General features: G+C 38.7%; 1 protein-coding gene across 1 annotated transcript in view; it reads right to left on the bottom strand.

Annotated features, from left to right (window-relative positions):
- Positions 1 to 27,374, bottom strand: part of LOC126106595 (peroxidase-like) — a 98,106-nt gene that overhangs the window by 47,970 nt on the left and 22,762 nt on the right. Inside the window, exons 3-6 of the mRNA XM_049912939.1 lie at positions 26,785 to 26,990; positions 14,969 to 15,145; positions 2,382 to 2,572; positions 2,114 to 2,309 (exon numbers count right to left, since the gene is read on the bottom strand). Of these exons, the coding sequence (XP_049768896.1) occupies positions 2,114 to 2,309; positions 2,382 to 2,572; positions 14,969 to 15,145; positions 26,785 to 26,990 (770 nt within the window). The remainder of the gene's footprint in view (positions 1 to 2,113; positions 2,310 to 2,381; positions 2,573 to 14,968; positions 15,146 to 26,784; positions 26,991 to 27,374) is intronic.

A 27,374-nucleotide genomic window follows, 5' to 3' on the forward strand; every position in this document is an offset into this window, starting at 1 on the left:
TTGGAACTACTGACGGCCTTGGGAGAGCCAGTCCTGACAAAACTCTACCATCTGGTGAGCAAGATGTATGAAACAGGTGAAATACCCTCAGACTTCAAGAAGAATATAATAATTCCAATCCCAAAGAAAGCAGGTGTTGACAGATGTGAAAATTACCGAACAATCAGTTTAATAAGCCACAGCTGCAAAATACTAACACAAATTCTTTACAGATGAATGGAAAAACTAGTACAAGCTGACCTCGGGGAAGATCAGTTTGTTTTCCATAGAAATACTGGAACATGTGAGGCAATATTGACCTTACGACTTATCCTAGAAGAAAGATTAAGGAAAGGCAAATGTATGTTTCTAGCTTTTATAGACTTAGAGAAAGCTTTTGACAATGTTGACTGGAATACTCTCTTTCAAATTCTGAAGGTGTCAGGGGTAAAATACAGGGAGCGAAAGTCTATTTACAATTTGTACAGAAACCAGATGGCAGTTATAAGAGTCGAGGGACATGAAAGGGAAGCAGTGGTTGGGAAGGGAGTGAGACAGGTTGTAGCCTCTCCTCGATGTTATTCAATCTGTATATTGAGCAAGCAGTAAAGGAAACAAAAGAAAAATTTGGAGTAGGCATTACAATCCATGTAGAAGAAATAAAAACTTTGAGGTTCACTGATGACATTGTAATTCTGTCAGAGACAGCAAAGGACTTGGAAGCGCAGTTGAATGGAATGGACAGTGTCTTGAAAGGAGGATATAAGATGAACATCAACAAAAGCAAAACGAGGATAATGGAATGTAGTCGAATTAAGTCGGGTGATGCTGAGGGAATTAGATTAGGAAATGAGACACTTAAAGTAGTAAAGGAGTTTTGCTATTTGGGGAGCAAAATAACTGATGATGGTTGAAGTAGAGAGGATATAAAAAGTAGACTGGCAATGGCAAGGAAAGCGTTTCTGAAGAAGAGAAATTTGTTAACATCGAGTATAGATTTAAGTGTCCGGAAGTCATTTCTGAAAGTATTTGTATGGAGTGTAGCCATGTATGGAAGTGAAACATGGACGATAAATAGTTTGGACAAGAAGAGAATAGAAGCCTTCGAAATGTGGTGCTATAGAAGAATGCTGAAGATTAGATGGGTAGATCACATAACTAATGAGGAAGTATTGAATAGGTAGAGAAGAGAAGTTTGTGGCACAACTTGACCAGAAGAAGGGATCGGTTGGTAGGACATGTTCTGAGGCATCAAGGGATCACCAATTTAGTATTGGAGGGCAGTGTGGAGGGTAAAAATCGTAGAGGGAGACCAAGCAATGAATACATTAAACAGATTCAGAAGGATGTAAGTTGCAGTAGTTACTGGGAGATGAAGCAGCTTGCACAGGATAGAGTAGCATGGAGAGCTGCATCAAACCAGTCTCAGGACTGAAGACCACAACAACAACAATTTTCTGGAGTAACTCATCTTTGAGAAAGGAAGTCTTCATTGCTCAAAAATGTGCTGTGGTGCACATCCACAATCATTTTGTAGACATCTGTTTAAGGAGTTGGGCATTCTAACTGCTACTTCCCAGTACATTTATTGTCACATGAAGTTTGTTGTAAATAATCCACTACCATTCAAAAGGAGCAATGAAGTACATAATTACAATACCTAAAAAAATGACATTCATTAATCCATATTAAGTTGTCTTTAGCACAAAAAGGGGTGCACAATGCTCCATCAAAAACTTTTTACCACCTAATCAGTGGCATAAAAAGTCTGATGGACAGCAAAGTAATATTTGCGATAAAACTGAAAAGGTTTCTCCTTGAAAAGTCCTTCTGTTCTGTAGAAGAATTCCTGTTATTGTTATGTATAAAAGGCGGTCATTAGGAGTTACTAACTCACATCTGTGTGTCCTATATATTCAGTTTGCAGCCACATTTATTAATTTTAAATGTGAAAGTAAAACGACTCATTCCACACCATTATGAGATATTATACAATATGACCTGTAGAACATTAAACTAGCTAACTATAGATGTCTGTCAGTTCAGTTGATCCCTGCAAGTCCCTTGCTGTCGATGACAGAAGAATTTTAGGTAATTACATATGAACTGAAGTTAGAAATGATGCCATCCTCACCAGCAAGAAAGCATGTTTCATCAGAGGACACACTGCAAGAGGCTACTGAGTCGTTGACCTGGGGCAATACTTTTCTGCCATCAGCAAGGACCCGTGTCGTAAGTCGCCCTCCACTGAACTCCCTTATTCTAGATGCATGCCTCTCATCAGATCCGTACATGAAAGAAGCATCTAGATAGTGGCTTGCAGAGCTAACCTGAAATACAAAGTGACAGTTAGTAACCAGATCTAATAGCAAGTGAAGCTGTGCACGTGGAGCCATACGTACTGATTGTGCAGGGCCCAAGTATCCTCCCATTGTGTAGGTCTTCATTGTCCTCACAACACTCATACACTTTACTCCTTTTTCTGTGTAAAACTCATCATCCTCTGGTATTTTAACTGGGTAGCAGCCAACACTGATGTCCTTACGCGGGAGGGGAGTGGCTTTATGTGAGCAGCACATTATGTACTGTCCATCTGAAATATACATCATAGTGTCACCAGGAAGATACAGTGATCTTTTTTATAATTTAATGAACAAAGCACAGCTTACAGCATGGGCTTTTATTGCAACTACCAATTTACACCTCAGTAGGCCACCATCAGAAGAAAACTATGGAGACAATGTTAGCACCTGTTACTGGAATCAGTGAGCACTTGTCAAACAGATGGTACTGTGGACTGCTACCATCCTCTCCTTATATTAGATGTGAAGATGCCCATTAGAGTAAAAAAAAATATGTGATCTAGATTGTGGTATGTTCATACAATGCAAAATATTTTACATCATATGCAAACCAAAGTAGTTATCACAATGTCACAGCACTATGGGTGTTACAACTGCATACTTAAATCTTTTAGAAGTGCACATTGATTCTGCAACAGAACTACACTGTCACACTCATTTTAGTATAGAAGCTGATGTACTAATGCCACACTCATTTTAGAGAAGAACACAATACACCTGATCAGCATTTCATTGCTTATTACTAGCAGGTCACTTATAATAATATACACATGTATAAATAGAAAATACTTTTGCATTTGGATGTTGTTTACTCACGAAATTCTTGAATATTTATTTCAAATATCTGAAATTTTCATATATTAAAACAAAAAATGACGTTTCTCAAAAATGTGAATACAATTTCATTGCTGTTTTATTAAAAATGAGACTTTTTCTTGAACATATGTGATCATAAAAATGTATGAAAAACTATGTTGTAAATTGAAGAGAGTTTTTCATAGCATGAACTATATGAAATTAAATATCAAGTTCATACACCAAAACTGCAAGTTGTAATACATTTGTAACCATTATTTTTTCTGAAATTTTTTTTATTGTTAGTGTCAGTAATTTAAAATAACTGAAATTCCTTCCCTTTTCACAAAAATATTGGTATTAATGTAACTAAAGTCAAATAAAAGATCCTTCATGATATGTGGCCCAAGTATAAAATTACTTCTATTTAAAAGTTAAAATCTGGATGTAAAAAGTGTACTCTAACAAGGTGGTTGACATTCACTGAAAATTGTATTAAAGAATAATTGTAAAAAGATCCACTTTTATGACTTGTGAATATTATTTTTAGGCATTTGCAATATGAAATTTTTTTAAGTAGCAATATGTATAGAATTGTACGTGTGGTTGAGCAGAGCTATTGATGGCAAGTTACTGCAGTAAAGGTTGAATTGTATTGTATTGTATTGTATTGTAAGATGGAAATTGATATAAATGCCAACCAAAGAACTGAAGAAGGAGAAATGTAACTACTTAATTGAATACTTGAAAACTCAAAAACTCAGATATCTTTTTGCTGCAGTCATTATACCACTGAATGACAGCAGTTTCTCCATTAAGTTACAGACATGCTGGAGCATAAATCCTTGTTCTTCTTCTAATATTTCAGCTGTGTACCATTTGGCCATCTTCAGAAGACTGGCCCAACACTTTTCCCATCCCTTTAAACCCATGGACCATTCCACTCTGCATGTGGCCATAGATATACAAGCACCAGAGGTGTTGACTGACAGCAAAGATGCATGAGTTGCATCTGTGGTTATGTGGTTGATCTACGTTGGGAAGTCAATGTATAATTCTGAGTTGCACTGTAGTGAAGTCTTTGAAAGCTTATCAAATTAAATTTTGGATTCGAAGCTTAAACTGGTATATATTTAAAATTATTCATCAAATGAATTTCAACTACTTCTTTCACCACCGTGTCCCAAAAAGATGAAGTTGATACAAGGAGTTCGACACTTTTGTACAGCATAGAGTGACAAGTGACAATGTAATGCTCTGCCAAGGCTGGGGGTATTGGGCTGTATGAGGCAGGTATACCTAAAATGTTCCATGCACTTTTCAAGGACTGTATGAACCATCTGCCTGACATATGAAAGACCACACTCTCAGGGGAACTTTTAAACCCAAGCAGTCAGCAGCATTAAATCATCTTTAGTGGAAGCCAAGAATGCTGCTGTCTTCAATGGAGGGAAAACAAACACTTATTTTACACTTGATAAGAATCTGTCATATTTTTGTTGATAGCTTCCCACCCATGGTAGGAAAAAATGAATTAAAACTTTTCTTTGTCATCTTCTGTATTCCTTAGGCCGATTTTTGGTTTTATTCATAGTTCCTTCATATCTGCTGTGGAGAATATCCATTACCTTCAAAAGCTGTTTTTAAGTGTAGAAGTTCCTTTTGCAGACTGCCCTCATCAGCAATGAAATGTGCTCTGGGTATTAAAGTTCTGAGAACACTCATCGTCTGGGAAGTACAGTGGCAGCTGTTTGAAAATAAAGATAATCAGCATGCATTGGCTTCTGATATACCCATATACCAAAGTACTATAATCTTTAGGCTGAACCAAAACATAAAAATAGAAGGTAACCCTCCTATCCCTCCTATTTGATTTCCATTGTGAAGTGGATTAGTCAATGGATGGGGTTCAAATGGTTTTAAAATTCTTGTTATTAATCTTCACTATGGGGCCACACTATGAATGTGTCATCAACATAGTCTCAAACTACTGTGGACTACAGACTAGCAGTTTCCAGCATCTTTTCCTCAGAGTACTCCATAAACAAATTGGACTCCAAGGGTGACAAGTGACTACCCAAGGTGACACCATCAGTCTGTTCAAAAAATTTATTACTAAATATAAAGTATGTCAAGATCATAACATGTCTAAATAAAGCTGAGACCTCTTTACCAAAACTTTTGCCAAGTAAGGGCTCTGACAGGGAAACCTTTGTGAATAAAGACATCACATCCAAGTTGACTATTAAATCAGTGATTTAACCCTTGCAATATCAAGGTGTGGATGGGTAATTTGGGCTCATTTTTTGAAAATATTGTAATCTAATCAGTTACTTTACACACTGCCACAAAAAAATTGTACTCCTGGAAAGATGACATAAATTTAGTTCTGATCATGGCATATGCCACCTGGAGCATAGTGGATTTACTGATAATGGTTTCAAAATCGTCCACCAACAGGAAGCATAGTAGCATGGCTACCAGAGTAACATCTGTGTCTGTCCTTTAACAGGGAATGCTCACAGCCAGGAGGTTCAGTGTGGTGCAAATGTGTGAAACAGCAAGCAACCATGACATGGAGATGCACTTGTGCTTCCTACAGCCAACTGAGTGAGTTCAAAAAGGGGTCAAATTTTGGTCTCCCAAGTGGTGGGATGGTCCTTCTAGAAAACAGCTACGCAAGTTGTATGTGCTGCATCAAATGTGCAACAATGCTGGTATCTGTGAACTCGTGAACATTCTCACACCCTTAGATGAGGTTCTGGACGTCCACATAGCATAGACATGTGCCAGGATCATCGTATTGTAAGGGCAGCAGTGGCGGATTGTACAGCTTGCACAGCACAGGTAAGAGGACTTGTGAACTCAGTCATGTCAATGTGAACTGTTACAAACCAGGTATTAGCAGTGGGACTACAATCACTCACGCTCCTAGCCCATCATCCACTCACACCACAGCATCATTGATGTGCACGGGTCGACCGATGCTGTCAGAGGGTCACTGGGGAGATAGAATGGTGCACTGCAGCCTTCAGGAATGAAAGCAGATTCTGCCTGCACACTAGTGATGGTCATTTGCGCATACCACATAGACCTGGTGTGCACTAGCTCATAGAGTGCATTCATCTAAGACACACTGCCCCCATCCTAAGCCTTACGGTCTTTTGTGCAATAAGCTACAACTCTCATTCATCTTTGGTGGTTCTGGAGGGAACACAATCCAGCCCACAGTACATGCAGAATGTTGTTAGGTTCATTCTTTCACCATTCTTGCAAAAGGACAATGATCTGTCATTCCGACAGGATAATGCTCACTCGCAAACTGCCTGCAAAATTTGAGGTGACCTGTGAGATGCGCAGCAACTCTGCTGACCAGAATGCTCTCTGGACTTGCTTCCAATTGAGAACTTATGAAATATGATGGGATGAGAAATGACTTGTGTGACTTGTTGACCAACACAGAACTGTGTGAAATAGTCGAGCAGGCTCGGCTCAGTGTATCTGAGGACAGTATTTGCCAACTGTATGATTGACTGGATGCCAGACTTGAAGCCTGTACTGTCACCCATAGAGGCTACACCACATACTAACATGAGTGTTGCAGCATGGTTCAATACCTGGTACCTTAGAAACACTCATGACATTGAACTGTAAATGTAATAATTTCCTGTAGTCTGTATGCACAGTTGCAACAATAAAACTTGAGTGAATCTGAAACCTCTAAAAAAGCGGACAAATTTTTTTTCTGGCAATGTATTTCAATTTATTGCTCATAACACATAATTTTAAATGCATGTGTGTTTTCAATTAACTAGAAAGCATTTACAATTACAATATTTTTAGTTTACATTATTTCTTATTACATTAAAATTCTGGATAAATTGAGGTATTGAGTGCATTTTTGATTAAGCCGCTGCTTGACTCACTTTCTGAAAGTATCCTCTGTCGATATCTTAACTTCATTGGGTAACAAGTTATTAAAAACAGCTCCTTTGACATAGGAGCTTTCCACTGGTAATCTTCTGTTAATCTTCTGTTAACCATATGAGAGTCTTTTCTATGCTTTGTTTCATAGTTGTAAATAACCATGTTTCTTTTTGTGGTCTTAGTCTCTTCTTTCACTAGCATTGTAATTGCTAGTATATACATGGCATAAACTGTGAGAATATTGTGTCTAATGAATAGGGGTTTGCAAGAAGTTCATGGTTTTACTTTTGCTATGATCCTCAAGGCTCGCTCCTGCAGTATGAAAACCTTTTTCATGTTAGTTTGGCATGTCCCACCCCACAGTACTACTTCATAAGACAAGAAAGGCTACACTAATACATAATCTACAGTCCTTAGGGTTTCAGAATTAAGACATGGTGATAATCTTCTTAATGCATATAGACTGGGTGTTATTTTTTTTTTTACAGACATAATTAACTTGCTGCTTCCATGAAAGTCAATTGTCTATGCCTAAACCCAAGAATATACAATCTGTATTGGTTTTTGGTAGAATTTCATCAGTCACAGTATTTTGTCGCTTTGGATCACTTGGTTTAGAATGAATTATATTAGTTTCTTCTATGTTTAATTTTAGGTTGCCTCTTTCAAAGTGAGCTCTTGCCTTTTCAATAAAGTTATGTAACTCTTCAATTAGGCTGGGCTCACTGTCTGCATAGCAGACACCAGATGTATAATCTGCATACATAGTGATCAATTTCATGTTGCCAAGAGAGCTTGGGAAATCATTTAAATAGAATATGATTAGGACTGGACCTAAAATGGAGCCCTGGGGAACACCAAAATGTATATTTCTTATACTTGGCCTTCTCATCTCTAGTATATCTCCATTAGAGTATGCAATCTAAGTGCACTACTGTCTACCCTTTAAATATATTTCTAGCAATTGCATGAGTTTTCCAGTGACACCACTCTTCACAATTTTTGGTAAGAGAATGTCATGATGTACTCTATCAAAGCCCCTGAGAGGTCCAGGAGCACTCCTGCCGCTTTTGATCTTTCATTTATTTTTTCAACTACATTATGGACAAATTGTACTGCTGCTGAGGTGATACTTCAAGATCTGAAACCATGCTGAAAATAACTTAATATGTCAGCATTGTTGTAATGTTCCAGGACATTTTTAATATTATTTTCACCATCAGTTTGGTGAAATTTGAGATTAGGGCAATGGGTCTGTAGTTCTGTACTTGCTTTATTTCCCCCTTTTTGTGTTTTGGCTTAACTACAGCCAGTTTCAACTTGTCAGGGAACACACCACCTTCGGGAACACAGTTTGTAATTATTTTAATTTTTTCAGTTAAAACTTAAACTTAAAAAACTTTTAGTAGTAGATTTTGCTTTTTATGGTGAATATTCTATTCAGTATTTTCAGATTCAGAAGTTTACCTGTACGTCTATATATATTTAAAAAGTATGTTGTGAGTAAAAGTGAACAACAATATATGAAATTTCCATTTTTTAAATTTCTTGTGATGGTCGTAAAGTACCCCCAGCTTGGTAGTACATGTTGTCAAAATGTGTTGATATTGCTAAGAAAGTGCTAAATGATATCAGGATCTGGACCCTGCTTCCACAGCAACACTTCTTTAAGAAGTATGTTGTTAATATAAGTCAACAACAAATAACATTTTTTTAAAACTTTTTTCAAACTCTCCTGCAGGAGAGCTTCTGTAAAGTTTGGAAGGTAGGAGACGAGATACTGGCAGAAGTGAGGCTGTGAGCACCGTGCGTGAGTCGTGTTTCGGTAGCTCAGATGGTAGAGCATTTGCCCGCGAAAGGCAAAGGTCCCGAGTTCGAGTCTCAGTCGGGCACACAGTTTTAATCTGCCAGGAAGTTTCTCAGTAGTATTTAGTGAAAAGAACATCTTGTTCATTCTGGAGATTACCATTTAAATTCATAGAGTATTTTCATTATACTGAAATGTAGGGCAAACCTATTGGTGACAACTATAGCAGTGCTTCAGTGTCTTCCTATAATCTGACCTGGTGGGGATTCCAAACACTTGAGGAGTACTCAATAATCAGTTGTAAAAGCCTACTTTACAGATGAGCTATAACCTCCCAGCACACTGAAGTTCATCATTCACCTTCAAATCAACTGAACTTACATGCTTCTTCCATTTAACATAACATTCAAGCAATACACCTAGACATTTCACTGACAACTTTGTCAACCGGCACACAACCAATACAGTATTCAAAAAATATATGATTATTTTCCCCACTCATTTGGGTTAATTTACATTTTCCCATACTTAGAGCAAGATGCCATTCATCATACCAGATACAAATGGAATGCAAATCATCCTGTATGCTTCTACAGCCACTGCTCACTGTATCTGTCAGTTTATGAGTATAAAGAACAAGAGCATCCTATCACACTTTGGGGTACTCTGCATGATAACTTTGTGTCTGACAAGCACTTGCTCTCCAGGACTATGTACTGGGTTCTATTATTTAAAAAGTCTTTGAGCCACTTTCCCTTCTGAGAAGCTATTGCATATACTTGGGCCCTTGTTAACAGCATGCTGTCTGGCACTGTGTCATATTTTTGCAGAAATATAGGAATAAGAAATTGGCCTGTTTCCCTTAATCCACAATTTTCAGGATACTGTCTGAGAAAAGGACATCCAAGTGATTAGCATTGCAGTGCAAGTGCACAAAATACAGGGAGTGATCAGCTAAGTAATGTGACTTTTTTTCTGAAAGCAGGTCAGTTCTATCCAGAACTCCAATACACCATATTACTCCCCACTATTTTGGTGACAACACCCTATTCTCCAACATAATCTCCATTCGATGCAATGGCCTTCGGCCACCTCACTGGGAGGGCCTGTATGCCCACACGGTACCACTGGTCAACATCAGAGTCAATGTTTTGCTACGTCGATAACCTACCCATTATCCATCGTACTCCTTCCCATGGAGTGTTTTCTTTATTGAGCCGTACAGATGGAGGTTAGAAGGTGTGAGATCTGGGATGTAGACTGGATGAGGAAGAACAGTCCAATGAAGTTTTTTTAGCTTCTTTCAGTGCAAGACTCGCGTGAGGCCTCGCATTGTCACGGAGAAGGAAAAGTTTTTGCATTTTTGTGGTGACAAACTTTCTGAAGTTGTTTCTTCAATTTCCAGAGGGCAGCACACTACACATCAGAGCTGATCATTGCACCACGAGGGAGCTCATCGAACGGAATAATCCCTTCAGAGTCCCAGAAGACTGTCACAGTGACTTTACTGGCCGAGAGTGCAGCTTTGAACTTATTCTTCAGAGGAAAGGTGGTGCAGCAGCATTCCACAGATTGCCATTTTATTTCCAGTTCAAAGGGACGAACCCATGTTTCGTCATCTGTGACGATGTTCCACAAAAAATTGTTATGATCAGTTTTGTAATGCCCAAACAATTTTGCACTAATAGTCTTTTGTTGCTCTTTGTGGTCTTATTTTAGGTGGTGAGGAACCCAGCAGGCACACACCTCTGAGTACTGCAGTTGGTGAATGCGTGTGTCAGCTCTACCAACAGAGATGTCCAGTTGAGCAGCAAGTGTTTGATTGTGATTCATTGATCACCTCAAATGAGAATGTCCACAAGTTCTAACACTGCAGGAGTCACAGCTGTGTGCAGCGAGCTGTCACACAGGACATTAGACAGGTTTGTGTGTCCTCAGTCAGAAGATGACAAATGCCTCACCCAACAACTCACTGCCCTTTTGTTCAGTGCCAAGTCTTCATAAACATTCTGCAAGCATCTACAAATATCTGTGAATATATATGCCAAGAGAAACTCAGTGACAGCTCTCTGCTTGGATTGTACCTCCATTACAGACGCCATTTTGAATGATATGTATAGTGTTGCCACCTATTGGAACTTCATGAAACAATAGGAGCTGAAACAGGAATACTCCATGATGTTCCACAACAAATTCTGCATTTTTGCTAACTGAAATTGGCCAAGAAAGAATGGCGTTGCATTACTTATTGTAATGCTAAGTAGTATTAATGTGATCTACATTATCTATGCAAGAAAAGATTATGGACCGGAGTTCTCATTTTCCCATTTAGAAATCACATTTCATTGTTAATTTTTTGCAAGAACATTGTGTTATACCTCACAGAAAAAGAAGAAGAAGAAGAAGAAGAAGAAGGAAATCTACCTGCAAATTTTGGAATATGGCTGTTGCAAGACACTTGCCTGTTGAGACTGTTATTTATCATCCCATGGAACTGCTGCTCGCTTTGGTTGGGAACCCATGAGTGTTAGGTGGATACCAACTGAATGAGTCCTGTAGGGACATAATGCCATGCAGGACCTCAGTGAACCCACAGTTCATCCCAAGAAGGCAGACATATTGTTCACTCAGCCATGTAGAATTGTACTGCTGCATCAGGTACTAGTATCTAGAGTCAGGAAATGGTCTTGTTTGTTGCACAGGTATTTACACACAGAGTTTGATGACACCCTGTAGCACTGCTGTCTGTCAGCATGCTGATCATTGCTGTAGTTTCCTTAGATGCAGCAGCAGAGAGAGACAGTGGTGTGCCCGGTACGATGCTCAGAAGTGGCACCATGTGGTCTTTTCAGAAGACTCCCATTTCTGCTTAGATAATTATAATGGATGTAGTGACACACGGAGACTTCCAAGGGAAGTAAACATTGCCAGACTGCATTTATCACTATCATACAGGTCCACAGGTGTTGTGGTATGGGTACACAAGACGATTGACTCTGGTTTCATTAGCCAGTAGTTTGGGCAGCAGCTGTAACATTTCTGACGTGTTAAGCCTGGTGGCTGTACTCTATCTTGCAGATCTCGATCATGTTATGTTCCAATAAGATAATGCAAGGCACAAATTGTTTGTCCAATCCAGCCCTGCCTCAATTCAGAGGGTGTCTGATTGTTGGCCCGGTCAGCATGTTCTCCAAGTCCCTCACCCATGAAAGCATCTGGCCATAGCTTATTGAGAGGCTGGTATGCTGCTAACCACCAACCACTACACTTGATGAAATGTGGGAGAGAGATTAAGCTCAGTTTGAGTCAGTGCTGAGCCAGGTTAGAGCCACTACTGATGCCATGGATGGCAACTATGTGAACTAAATCCTGCACACTGTATGCCCACAAATCACTTATAAACTTAATCATGAATTCTTCCTACTATAGTGTATAGTGACATTCCAATTATGTGTGTCACCACTGCCTGTGTTTGGCACCAGTGTACAATAAACACTCGCAGGTGGCAACACTATGCTGATTGCTGTTCAACAGTGGTGAAGGTGGGATTTGCATGCCAATACCTCAACTGGATGTCCATTGAGGGGAGACAGGTGGCCTTTAAAGATTAATCATGTGTTATGCTGCATTGGACAGATGGCCATTGGCATGAACAGCATGAAGCAGGGGGATACATGTTGGAGGAGGGAGCTTATGGTCTGACGAAAGTTTTGTCTGGCACTTTGTGGGCAATCTAATTATTCTGGAAGGCAAAATGGAAAAACACAAGTAAACATATATCCTTGGGTATCATGTCCCGGCCTACATGCAGTTTGATGGCATAGATGTTGAGCTATTGTAAAGTAGAAGCACAACTCACACACACATGACCACTGTCTCTGGCTGCTGAATCTGTGGAATTTGGAGGGCCTGAGACTCGATGGCCAGAGACAGTGGTCATGTGTGTGAGAGTTGTGCTCCTACTTTACAAAAAGGCAGTTTTGGCCAAAAGCTCATATGTACACTATGTGATCAAAATTATCTGGACACCTGGTTGAAAATGAATCAAAAGTTCATGGCACCCTCCATCAGTAATGCTGGAATTCAATATGATGTTGGTCCACCCTTAGCCTTGACAACAGCTTCCACTCTCGCAGGCATATGTTCAGTCAGGTGCTGGAAGGTTTCTTGGGGAATGGCAGCCCATTCTTCACAGAGTGCTGCACTCAGAAGACATATCGATTGGTCAGTGAGGCCTGGCACAAAGTCGGCATTCCGAAACATTGCAAAGCTGTTCTATAGGATTCAGGTCAGGACTCTACGCAGGCCGGTCCAATTACAGGGATGCTATTGTCATGTAAAAACTCTGCCACACACCGTGCATTATGAACAGATGTTCTATCGTACTGAAAGATGCAATCACCATCCCCAAATTGCTCTTCAACAGTGGCAAGCAACAACATGCTTAAAACATCAATGTAGGTCTGTGCTGTGATAGTGGCATGAGAAACAACAAGGGGTGCAAGCCCCCTCCATGAGAAACACGACCACACCATAACACCACCACCTCTGAATTTTATTGTTGGCATTACACATGTTGGCAGATGACGTTCACCAGGCATTTGCAATACCCACACCCAGCTATCGGATCACCACATTGTGTACCATGATTCGTCACTCCACACAACATTTTTCCACTGTTCAATCATCCAATGTTTACAATCCTTACACCAAGCAAGGCACTGTTTGGCATTTACAGGCATGATGCATGGCTTATGAGCAGCTGATTGACCATGAAATCAAAGTTTTGTCAACTGCCGCCTCATTATCATAGTACTTGCAGTGGATACTGATACAATTTGGAATTCCTGTGTGGTGGTCTGGATAGATGTCTGCCTATTACACATTACAACCCTCTTCAAATGTCGGTGGTCTCTGTCAGTCAACAGACGAGATTGGCCTTTATGCTTTTGTGCTGTACGTGTCCCTTCATGTTTCCACTTCACTAACACATCAGAAACACTGGACCTGGGGATGTTTAGGAGTGTAGAAATCTCACGTACAGATGAATGACACAAGTGGCACCCAACACCTGACCACGTTCTAAGTCCATGAACTCTGCGGAGCACCCCATTCTGCTCTATCATGATGTCTAGTGACTACTGAGGTCTCTGATGTGGTTTACCTGACAGTAGGTGGCAGCACAATGCATCTAATATGAAAAAAGTATCTGTGGCTGTCCGGATACTTTTGGTCACATAGTGTATGTAGGTCTTTTTGTTGTGTCTGTCTGTGACTCAACATCTCCTCTATATGGTGAGCAGCAATATTTTTTTTTCATAATATTGTCATTACCCCATCCCGGATTTTCTATTTTTTGTTTATGCCTGCACGCAGTTTGTTTTTTCTTGACACAATGATGTCTACCAGCTGGACAATGCAACATGTCACACAGCTCTTAGCGTATACTTGTGGAGTGAAGAGCATCAGGATGAATTTAGCATACTCCCCTGGCCACCAAACTCCCTGCACTTAAACCCAATTGAGAATCTGTGGGCCTACCTTGATCAGGCTGTTCACAATGAGTCCTCAACTGGCTCTGAAGCTGGCATGGCTCCACACACTGTCGGTACCTTCCATAGCCTGACTGACTGTCTTCCTGCACATCTCACAGCAGTCCTTACTACTGAAGGCTGTTATTCAGGCTTCTGATGGGTTGTCACCTTAATGTGACTGGAAAGTGTAGTAAATTTTCATTAATTGGTAGCTATAGACTGGAGGATATTCTGAGTAACTTTTAGGAAACTGCATAACAATTCATTTGTTGCTGAATCACTTCTGCAACATTTTTCTGTTACCTAGAGTAGAGAAATTAAACATCCACTGTCCAGGAGGAATAAGATTCAAATTCTCATACAGCAATCCTAATTTCGGTTTTGCAGCCTCCTTTATCAATTTTGTTGAGAGACCAGGTATTCCTTCAAAACTTCCACACTCAGTCTTGTTTTCCACACCCATTGAATCTCTGCTGAGCTTTGTGTTGACTGGATGATGAACTAGAAACTCCCTTCACTCAAAGCAATTAGATGTGCAGATATGGTAATGAGATATCACTTACTCTCTCCAAGCCAGTCTCCACTGAGAGCCCCATCATGGGTTATTAAACCACCAAACCCCATCACCATCATCGTATTAGTCTCATCATCAAAGTCACCAACTGGCAGTAAGTGCTGCCTCAGAGATCTGGCATTTGGTAGCTCTTTGCCTGTGACAGATTTCCTAGGTTCATTGATACCTGCAAGGAAACAAGTACAGTAGGAATTAATGAGAATCTCCAAAAATTCCACTGATACAATCCCAAAGGAAAGGACAGCCACTGTAATCATCTATTATACATTTCACATTTAAAAAAGCTCCTAGTCTCTATGCATCAAAGAAAAACTGCAATAATACTTATAATTCAGAAAGTCAATTTTCAGAAACCTTTATGTTGCAACACATTACATATCTGAAAATCATTCATTGATTAAGTGATCATCCTTCACAAATACCATAAAGAAGAATAACCTTCAGGGATATGAAATGAGTGGAGGTATATGTTAAAATAAGACAAAGACATAACAGAAACTTAATTTGTATAAAATTGTACTAGCAACAAACTATTATAGGTCCTACTTTGAAGAAAGCTGCTGTTCATCTGCTATCAGTTGCTTAATATTTAGTTGATTAAAGTTGTATTATTCACAGAGAATATTTTCTACATCTGTAAATACTTATTCTATTTATAGTATGCCAGTAGAGGAAAGTGCCCTCTTATGAACACCCCCCAACCTCCTGCAATGAGGCCGACCCTCTGGTCTCTTGGCTGTGCATTCTCCTGAATTGTAATGAGGTCAAGTGTAAATATGTAAACAGTAATTTAGGCGTCTACCACTCTGCAACGGAGTGCACAAGTTACCAACTTCACTTGTTACTTGTCAGTTCATCATTACATATGTTGCCAATGGAAAAATGTGTAACGTTGTGTTATATTCTCACTTGTTTCTCCCAGATATTGGCAGGTAAGGCTTTCAAGCTGTATGTGTTCTGGAATAGTAAGGTTTAAGATTAATGTTTATTACTAACACTTTGCCATCCGCATGTCTCATACAAATGTATTTGCTTGGGACCACCAGTGCTAATTCGGATTACTTGGCTTGCACAGCCGTTCTGGACATTATCGGGAGATTATAAATTGTTAAGTTTGACTAATCTCATCATTAGTTCTCATAAGTTCTCATTCCTTTTCCCCTACTTTCATTAAATTTTGAAGATATCCATACATAAATAAATACAAAATTTGTTTGTTTCATATATTTGTTTATTTGCATTGTACTTGGTACTTGTATTTCTCTTTCATACGATATCTAGAAAAACAGTCTCCAAGATGTAACACAACTCCACAAGACTTGCACATTATGTTTGTTGTTCTCCTTTTTTTGTGTTTGGAACATACATGGCAGTTTCTTCATTTTCGTTTATTCATTTTGGAAATAAGTGTTGCTTCATGTGACCAGAAAGTCTGTCAACCAGATCATGAGGAGATGTACATGATGTAGAGGCAACCTCCAAGTTTTGCTCAGAAGCAGGTACATGGTCTTTTATCCATGAATCAGACACTTTCAATAAAAAATTGTGAAACTGGAGACTATTGAGTCCTGTCTTGAAATATAGACATGTACAGGATGAATTATATAATGCACAATTTAAGAGGTACATGCAAACCTTTTTTGACTATTTTATGGTTTTTCTGTTTATAGAGCAATAACTCAAATATTGGTTTGCTCGATCCACTCCTTTCATGTATTTGTTGTAGTCTAATACACTTCCAGGTTTTTTCCTTGTGTAATTGATTTTCCTACATTTTCTCTAAGTGTCAGTCAAAGGGGAATTATGTACTGTAGAGATCATACCTGTGCAAGTACCTCTGCATTGATGACAAGCTGAAAACACATTGATTTTGCATGCTTTAATTTTTCCAGAAATCCTCTATTTTGCCGTATCATTCCACAAACTCAATTTTTTTTTTTTTTCGAGTAACTTCTCTGGAAGTGCTACACTGTTATGATAATTATCCATGTAGAGGTGATGCCACTTTCCATAAGAAGGTATCAATAGTTTCATCAGTGGTTTTGCTAAAGGCTGTCCAGCCTCAGAATATATCTTGAATGAGAAAACGTATCCTGTACTCGAAACACACAGCATCTGAATGAGTATGCCATATTTTATAATTTTCGATGGTTTGTAAACTTGAAAATTTAATCATCCATGGCATGGTATCATTCCTTCATCTGAGATGTATAACTTGGATTAAAAGTTTCTTTAAACTTTTTGGAAAAATAATCAATTACAGATTGCACTTTGAAAAGCTGGTTGGCATTATCCAGTATATTGTTGTTGTTGGAAAAATGTAAAAATGATAATATTTGTCTGAATCACTTGCAGGACATCGTTTTGCTAAATATCGGTGTGTCTGTCAATGGATTTGTTGACCAATAATCATTGATCCTTCCTTTTTTTAATACAATTCCCATAAGGATAGTAAGCCCAAAACATTTTCTAAGTTTAGGTCCTGTAACATTGACCAATTTGGCATTTTTTAAATCCAGTTTCCTTCTATTGCAATTTTGATTGTGCTACTTGTTGGTTTCATTGCTAATATACTCAAATAGATCATTCCCAATATATAATTCTACAATATTCTTGACACTCTGTGTATCTTTGGGAAATATGTTTGGACCCAGAGATCATTAAAATTTATTATTGGTCCTCGGTAAATCAAAGTCTGACCACTATGCACTGTCTTCTTCATCTGATTCAGCCAAATCAGTTTGTTCACCAAATTATTCTTGGACATATTTCACTATTTTCCAACAATTCTGCTTTGCTTTCATTTTTTTGTTATCCCTGTCTTCTTCCAAATTGGCCAAGTCATTCAGAACGTAAGACACGATGTCCGCATATTCATCATAAATAATTGTATTGTCCTTTTATCTGCAATAATGAAAGGGCACAAGTACTATAAAAACAAAAAACTTGTTGATGTGTGTAACTTACTGTTATCTAAGCAAAACACCAACAGAATGCAAAAGATACTAAAGTGCTGTCACCAGCCACTGCGTGATACCATGCTCATGACACCAATGTGGTGTTGTCAGCCACTGAGTGATACTATGCAGATGACACCACTGTGGTGTCACTGTCCATTGACGCTATTTCACATACGACACCACTGTGGTGTCACCAGCCATTGACTGCTATTTCGTGCATGACATCAGTGTGGTGTCGCTGGGCAGCATAATGTTAAATTGTTTCATTTAGATATCTGTTTAAAAATGTAGGCTGCAGTCACATAAACTGGATGTACCTTTTCAGTTGCTTAAACCAGACCACTTACTTTTTTTGTGTTTAAGGCCTGCCTTGATTAGTACATGCTCTTATTCTCTTGTGCTACTCAAGGGCAATTTTCAAAGAAAATATTTTTACATCCATAAGTACTGTGACCTATTTATAGTATATTTGTATATTATTAAGGGGTTGGACCAAAAGATGGAAACACCACAAGAAACACATGCTTGAATATAAATTCAAGTGCTATCCAAGCCTGCAGGTTGTGCTGTTGTATTTGACCTTGAATGATGCCTGTGCAATATCCTCAATACATTGCATGTGCCAGTCATGATCAGAGCATTGTTCTCTGTAGTTATGAGTGCATTGTGTTGGAGCTAACTGAATTTGAATGCAGGCAATTGTTGGTGCTTGTAAGCATCGTAGATGAAGTGTTTGGTGTTTCAAGAGGCACTCCATTGAAGATTTCTACCACTTACAGGGAAGTGGAAACATTTCATCCACTAAGTCACAACACAGATGAAAATGTGTTGAATGATCATGACAAACAGTCACTGAATGGAATTTTCACAAAAATAAGTGAATGACAGCTGCTTGGACACTGCACAGCTGAATGGCACACTCATAAGAACAATCAGCATGAACAACCTGAAGGGATCTCCAGGAGCAGGGAATTGCAGGGTTAGGTGGGATTCCAAGACCACTCATCCATGGTGCAAATAATGTGTTGACAAAGCCATAAAATCTGGACTGTGGAACAATGAAAGGATGTCTTATGGTGGGATGAGTGTTGTTCTGCGCTTTTTCCAACTCCTGGATGCATTAACATCCCACGAGTGAAATGTGTCAATGGTACGTGATGATTTGGGCAGCCATATTGTGGTATTCTGTGGGCCCCAGGGTTACTCTGTAAGCTTACATTACTGCTGAGGACTGTGATCGTTTTGGCTGATCAGGTACATCTCGTGATACAATGTTTTTTCCCCAATGCTGATTCTGTGTTCCATGACAACAGGGTTCCTGTTCACATGGTCTGCATCATCCAGGGCTGGTTTTGTGACCATAAGGATGAAACAACACATCTTCGCTGCCCACCAAAATCACCACATCTAAATATTACTGAGCCTTCATCGTCTACTTGGGAGAGACTGGTGTGTGCTTTACATCAACATCATTGTTACATGAGCTTGCCACTATTTTCCAGCTAGAATGGTATAAGAGTACCTCAGAAACCATCTGCTCTGATAGCTGAGTAGTCAGCGTGACAGATTGCCGTCCTACGATTCCCAGCTGGGTCGGGGATTTTCATCGATCGGGGACTGGGTGTCGTGTTGTCTTCATCATCATTTCGTCCCCATCTGGCACACAGGTCACCCAATGTGGCATCGAATGTAATAAGACATGCAGCGAGGTGGCCGGATTGGCCCCGTAGGGGGCCTCCCGGTCAATGATCCCAAACGCTCATTTCCATTTTACCTTGAGAACCGTGCAGGACCTGTATTTACCCATTATGAGGTGACTGGACCAAGGTGGTTGGACCTGCCCCATAAGGGAGCTCCTGGTCAATGACGAAAAACACTCATTTCCATTTTACCTTGTAAACCGTGCAGGACCTGTATTTACCCATTATGAGGTGACCGGAAGCTGTTTTGAATGCCAGTGGTTTTACTGTGGCATATTTGGTGTGGTAATGTGTTTGTGGTGGACCATATTTTTGTGCAGCCATGTAATTGTCACACAGCTTTACAACAAACATTGCTACTTGCCCTGTAGCTAACAGAACTTTTCAATCCCTGAGTCGACATTTTCAGATGATTTGTAGGAACAGTGGCTAATGGGGTAAAATTCTGATTTGCTGATGAAGTCATAGGCGTTCCCAATTTCTTACTTTATGTTGAGATGGGAGTTTGTTGAATGTTTTATGACCAGAACACATTAATTTGTCCTTAAACCTTGTCAAGGAAGTGAAGTCCAGAAAATGCACTGGGCAGTAAGCTCAAGTACAAGTACCGGTATTGTCTTGCTTCCTCCATTCCCTGTTTACATTATGCATTAATTCTGTATCAGTTTCCTTTCTGGTTTTTATCTCCTTAAATTTTCATTTTATTTTTTCATATACCTTTCAAAAATGTTTCTTGGCCATTTCATCCATTAAAACTGCTCAGTCTTGTTTTCTTTTCTTTGCATTTACTCACATTTTCTTCCTGGTTAAGAATGGTGCAATTAATTTTCAGCTGAGTTGATCCCTTCCTGTTGCCATACTTTCCAGCTGATAAATATATTGGTTGAATAAAGTGGAACACCAGAATACAGCAAAATCTCAATGAAGGTGCAGATTATGTGGTTTATGAGCTATCTGTAAAGACTAAGGCAATTTTTGAAAAATAAAACTATGAAACCTGAGATATTCTGCTATAATTAGAACCAAAACTTTCATTTTGAGTACAGTGTTATGTTTGTGACTCAAGTTTTGCAACAGGAGGAGAGTGAAGATGAGGCAATCAAGGAATCCACTATAATGCACACCAATGTACTGAAATGCATTGATCTGTTCTTCGAGTATGCAGCAATTTGTTTGCCGAAACCAACTCCCCTAAAACTGATAGTCACTGTGAAAAAAATGGATAAAAACAGAAACATAAAATATTGAATGATATTTTCCCAAAAATGAACTGAAAGAAACTGATGCAAAATGTAGTGTATTTTATAAATAAGTTGTCTGTTTTTATTAAGCAGTGCATAAAATGTGTGGTTGTCTTCCAAATGTGATGAAACATATTTTGTAAATACAATAAGTGGGAGCGTACAAAGAGGATGAAAATTAAGTGGACTGATAAGAAATGAGAAGGTTTTCTACAGATTTGGTAGGAAGAGAAACATGTGGAAAATATTGATAAGAAGAATGAACAGGGTGGTAGGACGTGTGTTAAGACATCCAGAAATGGCTTCAGTGGTACTTGAGAAAGCTGTAGTGGATAAAAACTGCAGGTGAAGACAGAGACTGGAATATATAATATTGAGGAATGTGTAATGGAGGATAATGGTTGAAAATGCTGTTTTAAGGTGAAGAGGTTGACACAGGAGAGTGATTTGTGTTGGGATGCATTAAACCAATCAGAAAATTGATGGTAAAAAGAGTTTCTGGTAAAAACATGTATTTTGGATTATCCTCAGTTTTGAGTTGTCTGTGCAATCTCAGGTCTACATTAACACAGATAATTACAAGTTTGCTGTAATACCATAACAGACCTGTTGAGTGAGTGTCTCATTTCCATTATCTTGCCCATAATGCAACTTAAAGCACTGGTACTGATATTGGCTGTAGACTGAGTAAGTACGAAGCCATAGGTGGAACAGTCCAAAGTACATTATCTAAGAGCTCAAAATAAGAGAAAAGAATGAAGTTTTGTAAAGTGCTGGTTGGCTGTTGCAGTTTAGCTGTATGGCTAAGAGGCATGAGTGATGAGTGATAAAAACTTAGATGTGGGAACCAGAAATGAGATTCTGGACATCTATGAAAGGCTGAATGAGACTAGATACATTTAAAAATGATTATGTGCACACGGGACTGAATATTTTTGAATTAGATGATGGAATCAAAGAAACTAAAGAAAGATAGCTCTAGCACTGGAACATAATGCAAGAAAGAAGAAGCCAAAAGGTTTTTTGTCATATAGACTGGGTGGTAAAGGAGATGAAGAAAACACTGGCAACAACTTTGTCTGTGGCTGGGACAAGCAAATCAGCTAGTTCTTGGAAGAACAAAAAGGAGAAAAAGAAGAAAGCTTACTGAAACGTCAATGTAGATGAGATCAATGAAGATGTGAAATCTAGTTCCATTTGCAATAATACAATTCCTAACATGATTATCATTTTTTCCTCTTTTGTGGTCTATTTTCCACATATAATACATATAAAACATAAGTATGAAATCTCCAAACTCTTATCCATTCTGTAATTTTTCAAAACTTCATTATTCAGTGTATATTTACAGGCTGCTGACAATAATGGTATAAATAATTTATTGAGAAGCATTTCATTCGAAGAAATATTGTGTGCAGGGGTATCGTACAGTATGGAGAGTTCTAAGTCAGTCAGTAGGCAGCGAGCATTCAAGGTACACAATCACTACGTTGTCTGTGACTGAGTCCATTGCCAGCAATCAATAAGTACAAACACTGCCTAATGTTCCATGCCAGCAAGTATTAGGTCCCAGTACTCATCTTATGAAATTCTATATTAATCAGGCACTCAGTTATTGATTGACATCTAACTTAACTGTACAATTCCGTGGCAGCAGTCTATAGTTGAACTATACAAATACAGTCATTGAGTGGAGGCAGACTACAATTCTCACTTCTATTTGAGATACTGATCTTCTGAATCAAAGAAGTAAGAACTAATAGTCAGCTGACTATCATCATGAGTGACAATCTTGACAAACATACATAAATGTGAGAAGCTATTCTCTCAGTTTTATGTGCAAGTATTTAATAAAGTCACTTCAGAGTTCTTTCAGTCAATGAATGAACACCGAAGACAAGAAAAATATTGTTGAAGAATACATTTTGCAGACCATCGAGCTTAGAGACATAGTGACACAAAATGGTGTCAATGAAGCAATGTTCACAAAGGCTGAATGGACAGTGTGAATAACTATTGTGACAAATGAAAATTTATGCCAACCTTGGACATTGAAAACTCATTTCCTGTCTACTGCGAGTAGTTGCCTCAATTGTTATGCCTTCAGGAAATGGCACTGGGCCTGATGTAGACTTCAGTTGTCACTGGTTTCCCTCCAATTACTTCTAAACAATACAACAAGAAATGTGCACATGAAGTGTGCTGTAATGGCGCTTCTGGTGAAAGAAATTTGCTGGAGAATCATATCTTACCTTGTCACAATGGTTTCCACTGCCTGATAAAACAAATTTGAAGCACCCAAAAGGGGAGTAGGACATGAAATGTGGCTTCATGGCTTTAGAAGGTATGTAATTTTATTTAACTGATTACAAACTTAAGTCAGATTTACAAAGAACTTTTCAGTGCTAGAGCATCTATCAGTATGATGTTGCACCCTCTTTGGCTTGGATGCATTCATTGTTTTGGTTGGAAAGTGTGTCACAAAGCCATAGCAGCCTCTCCTGAGGTAAGCTGTCCCACAACTATTGTAACTAGTCTGTGATATTCTGAATACTGGCTCTGGGATAGAGTTGACAGGCAAGCCGTCCCGTACATGTTCTATCAGGTGCAGATCTGGGGATCTTGCTGGCATGGGAGTGTCTCAACATGTTGCAGAAACTTCATAGAGTCATGTGCTGTGTGTGGGCATGCCCTGTTCTGCTGAAAAACTGCACTGTGATATTGTTGCATGAGAGGTAAATTTGGGGATGCAGGATGACAGTGACATGCCACTGTGTCATCATAGTTATCTTGCTCACTATATGACGACGTTCCCTGCTTTCTCCCTACATTGGTTGTCCTTGGTGTCGACGTACTGGCTGAAAAAATAGGGGGTGGATGTGCAACTACTGTCTACTGTAAATGATGTAGCCGACAGGTGCACAGTTGCGTTTCCAGTCTTTTACTTTTACTGTTTGCAACCCCCCAATAATACACAGTTATATGGTCAGTGCACTATTGTTTAACCTTTGATAAGGCTCATTAATATATTCCAGGTAAACATCCACATACTGCTACAATAGTTTGCTGTTGAATATCTATGAGCAGTAAAAACATAACCACATAATTCACGTGTTCTTGAAGAATAGGAGGGTGCGTATGGAGCAGACACTGTCATCATCTTAACACACGGTCTAATTATGTAACACTTATTTCACAGTAAAGTTGAAGCATTGTTGTTGTTCTAACCAACACAGGTTCCTTGTTTGAAATTTGGCTGTGGACTGAATGTCTCAGGACTAAAATTTGGGACCTTAAATATTCTCACAATAATAAGGGCTGAAACTACACATTGTTCAAAGTTTAGTTTACAGAAATTACAATTAAAACTAAACTCATTAAATTAACTGAATACATCAAAACATTGGTTCTTTTTAGCAGTTTCTTCCACTGCAAGAGTTAGTCTGAATTATTTGTTTAAATCATGAAATTAACAAATATAAGTACACAAACAATACTTTGGACAAAACTGTTAATTACTTTGGAATTAATTATGGGCTGGCTTTGCTAACATGTTTTTGAATACAGCCAAATAGATACTTCAAGATTACTAGCATTTTGTCTTCCAAATGTTTATAATTGGTACAGAATTTTTATTTGTGAATTAGAAAGTCAATAACAAACATGAAAATAAGCACAAAATTAGATCTTGTGCTATATTCTTTAAAATTGAGGGCCATCCTTTCTCTTTCATGAAAGTGCAGATTACACTCATGTATGCTAATGGTAATTAGGTAAAAATGAAAAACGGATTTAAGGAGACAGATGGCAACACAAGATGGGAAGTAAAAATATCCCAGCTTGCTTCATCACAACATGAGTATGTGGTGTCTCAGTCTCCTTCACAGCAACATCCAGTGCTGTTCACATCCTTTACGTATCCTGTCAAGCCTGCTAACAACACTTAATGGGAACAACATTAACACGTGTCGCTGACCGTCCTATCTGCTACAGAGCGATGCAGCTTTCATCATTTACGTACTGACTGACAGTGTGTATGTGAAAGAAGTTGCGCTGACATCTGACTGTGTCTTCTGGATCTACAATTTGACCTTGTAGGATTATATCATCAACAAATGGAGGCTTGATGTAGAACATGTCAAAAACAGGGAACATCCACTATAACTTATTTTTACACTCTCTGACACCACCGATTACAAAGAACAATAAATACTAATTTAATTTAATAGGTATTCTTTCACACTTTAAATTTCCTTTTTCAGCAGATAGTCTTTAGCTTCTTTGTAAAGCTAGTTTCATGTTTATTATCATAAGTTTTTGGTGGACTTTTGAATAACGTGGTATCTGAGTACTGAGGTCCTGTTTCAAGGGCTGACAGTCAGTGGACTGTGCCATTTATCTCATTCTTCCTCCATGTGTTTTGGATGTGTACACTAACTACCACTCTGAACTATATCTTCACACAAAACAACAAACAAACATCATCCAAACAGGCCTTGAAGGACATCATGTCATTCTCAGCAGTTAGGTGTCACGAGATGGAGATATGGAGGGGCATGTGATCAGCACACCACTACCCCAGCTGTTGTCAGTTTTTGTGACCGGTGTTGCTACTCCTCAATCAACTAGCTCATCGATTGGCCTCAGGAGGGCTCAGTGCACCCCACTTGCCGACAACACTCGACAGAGCCAGATGGTGGCTCATCCGAATGCTAGCCGAGCCTGGCAGGGCTTAACTTTGGTGATCTGATGGGAACCGGTGTTACCACTACAGCACGGCCATTGGCATATCTTGACACAGTCATATACAGTCATGAGTAAAGTAGCCTCTGACTTTGGGATGGTTTTACAGTTATAGAACCTTGTGACAGCCAGAGGCTATTTTATTTGTAATTAACAATCTGAATTATCTTTTCTGAAATTTGTTATTGTTTTATAACTATTCACAAAGACGTAAATGCTGAGATACCTAGATTTTCAAACCGGTTTCAGTATCTTTCAGAAATTTTCCTTCTCAAAATGATTCTAAATGTTTTGTTCATTTTTCATTAGCAGCCTTTACAGAAATATATCCTCATCTTTCAGACTGTTCCACATTTTGGTCACTGCTCAGTATTGTGATGTCACCTGCATAGAATATTGTTATCTATTTCTCACCACCACCTATTACATTTACAAACAGATTAAAATGCTCTTCAGGTTTGTTTACTAAAGGCTGGCCATAGAACTGAAGATGGTCACTGATGACCAAAACTTGTTATGATTGTGTCATAAGAATTGCTTGTGTCAAAAATTAAAATGAACAGTGGCACTCCATATTAGATGACTTTGGTTTTTGGCTAGTATCAAATTAAATGAATTTAAATGAAATATATGGAGCCAGTGGGGAAGAACTCACTGAAGAAGTAATTAAATGAGGTGGTATCATTGCAAACCATTCGGAAATGTTAAACCTACAATTTAGTGAACATGTCATAACAAATGCAAGTAACTGCTGCACTACAGTTCAGTACATGAGTTAATTTGTTGAAGATAACTATAGTAGAGTATATCACAGTGCATCACAAAATCCATTCCTACCAGTGGTGGTATCCCCACATATCCTACGATAGAATCTCTAGTTGCAGTGTACAGAAGACAAAACAGGAATGATCAGTGACAATTGAAAGCTCAAGTCATACATGTAGGTATGCCCAGAAAACCTGTTGGTTAAGCTAATTGCTCACGATAACGAATAAATCGCAGTATGGCAGAAATTTTCATTTGTTATCGCATATTCGTGCAAATGTTTCATGAGCCATGAGCCAATTATTATTCAACTGCATGGGTATGCAGTGCTTAAAGCTTCAGTTCAGGATATCAGAAAAAAAACAGTGCTATCTATTTGTGCATTAAATTTCTTACCATCATGGAACACTGGTTGCATGAGACGTGAGTATGCAGTGTCCAGCATTCCCCACGTTGGATGTTCCAGATTGTTACATGATCCATTATGTGTTCTGTAGATACTGGAAGCATTGCACCTTGGTGTTTGTAGAACATGAGATGGGTCTGCAGGAACTTTTATAGAAGTCAGCAAGTCTCCCATGGAATCTGGATGTATGTTAAATCTGTGAAAAAATTGTAGTCCAAGTGAGTTAAACCCTGTAGTATCTTCAAAATTTACGACAGATTCATCTAACTTATTATGATATACTAATTGTTCCGTTTTACCTTTAGATGCAGTGAGTGATTCAGATGCTGTAAAAGTCATGGTCAGTTTTGCTTTGCACCCCTTCAGCATGTGTTCAGTTTTAACTTCTACTTGAAATATTCTCAGATTAAAACAGAAATTTTTACTTACATTTCTACCAAAATATTTATATATGTGATCTATATAGGCTGATCAGTAACAACATTATGACCACTGATCTACTATCAATATAAACCCATCCAGGTGATGGCAGTGTCACCTGGTGAGGAATGACTGCCAGTCAGACAACCACATGGTGCAT

The sequence above is a fragment of the Schistocerca cancellata genome, chromosome 10, assembly GCF_023864275.1.
Source record: "Schistocerca cancellata isolate TAMUIC-IGC-003103 chromosome 10, iqSchCanc2.1, whole genome shotgun sequence".
In the NCBI taxonomy this organism is placed as follows: Eukaryota; Metazoa; Arthropoda; class Insecta; order Orthoptera; family Acrididae; genus Schistocerca; species Schistocerca cancellata.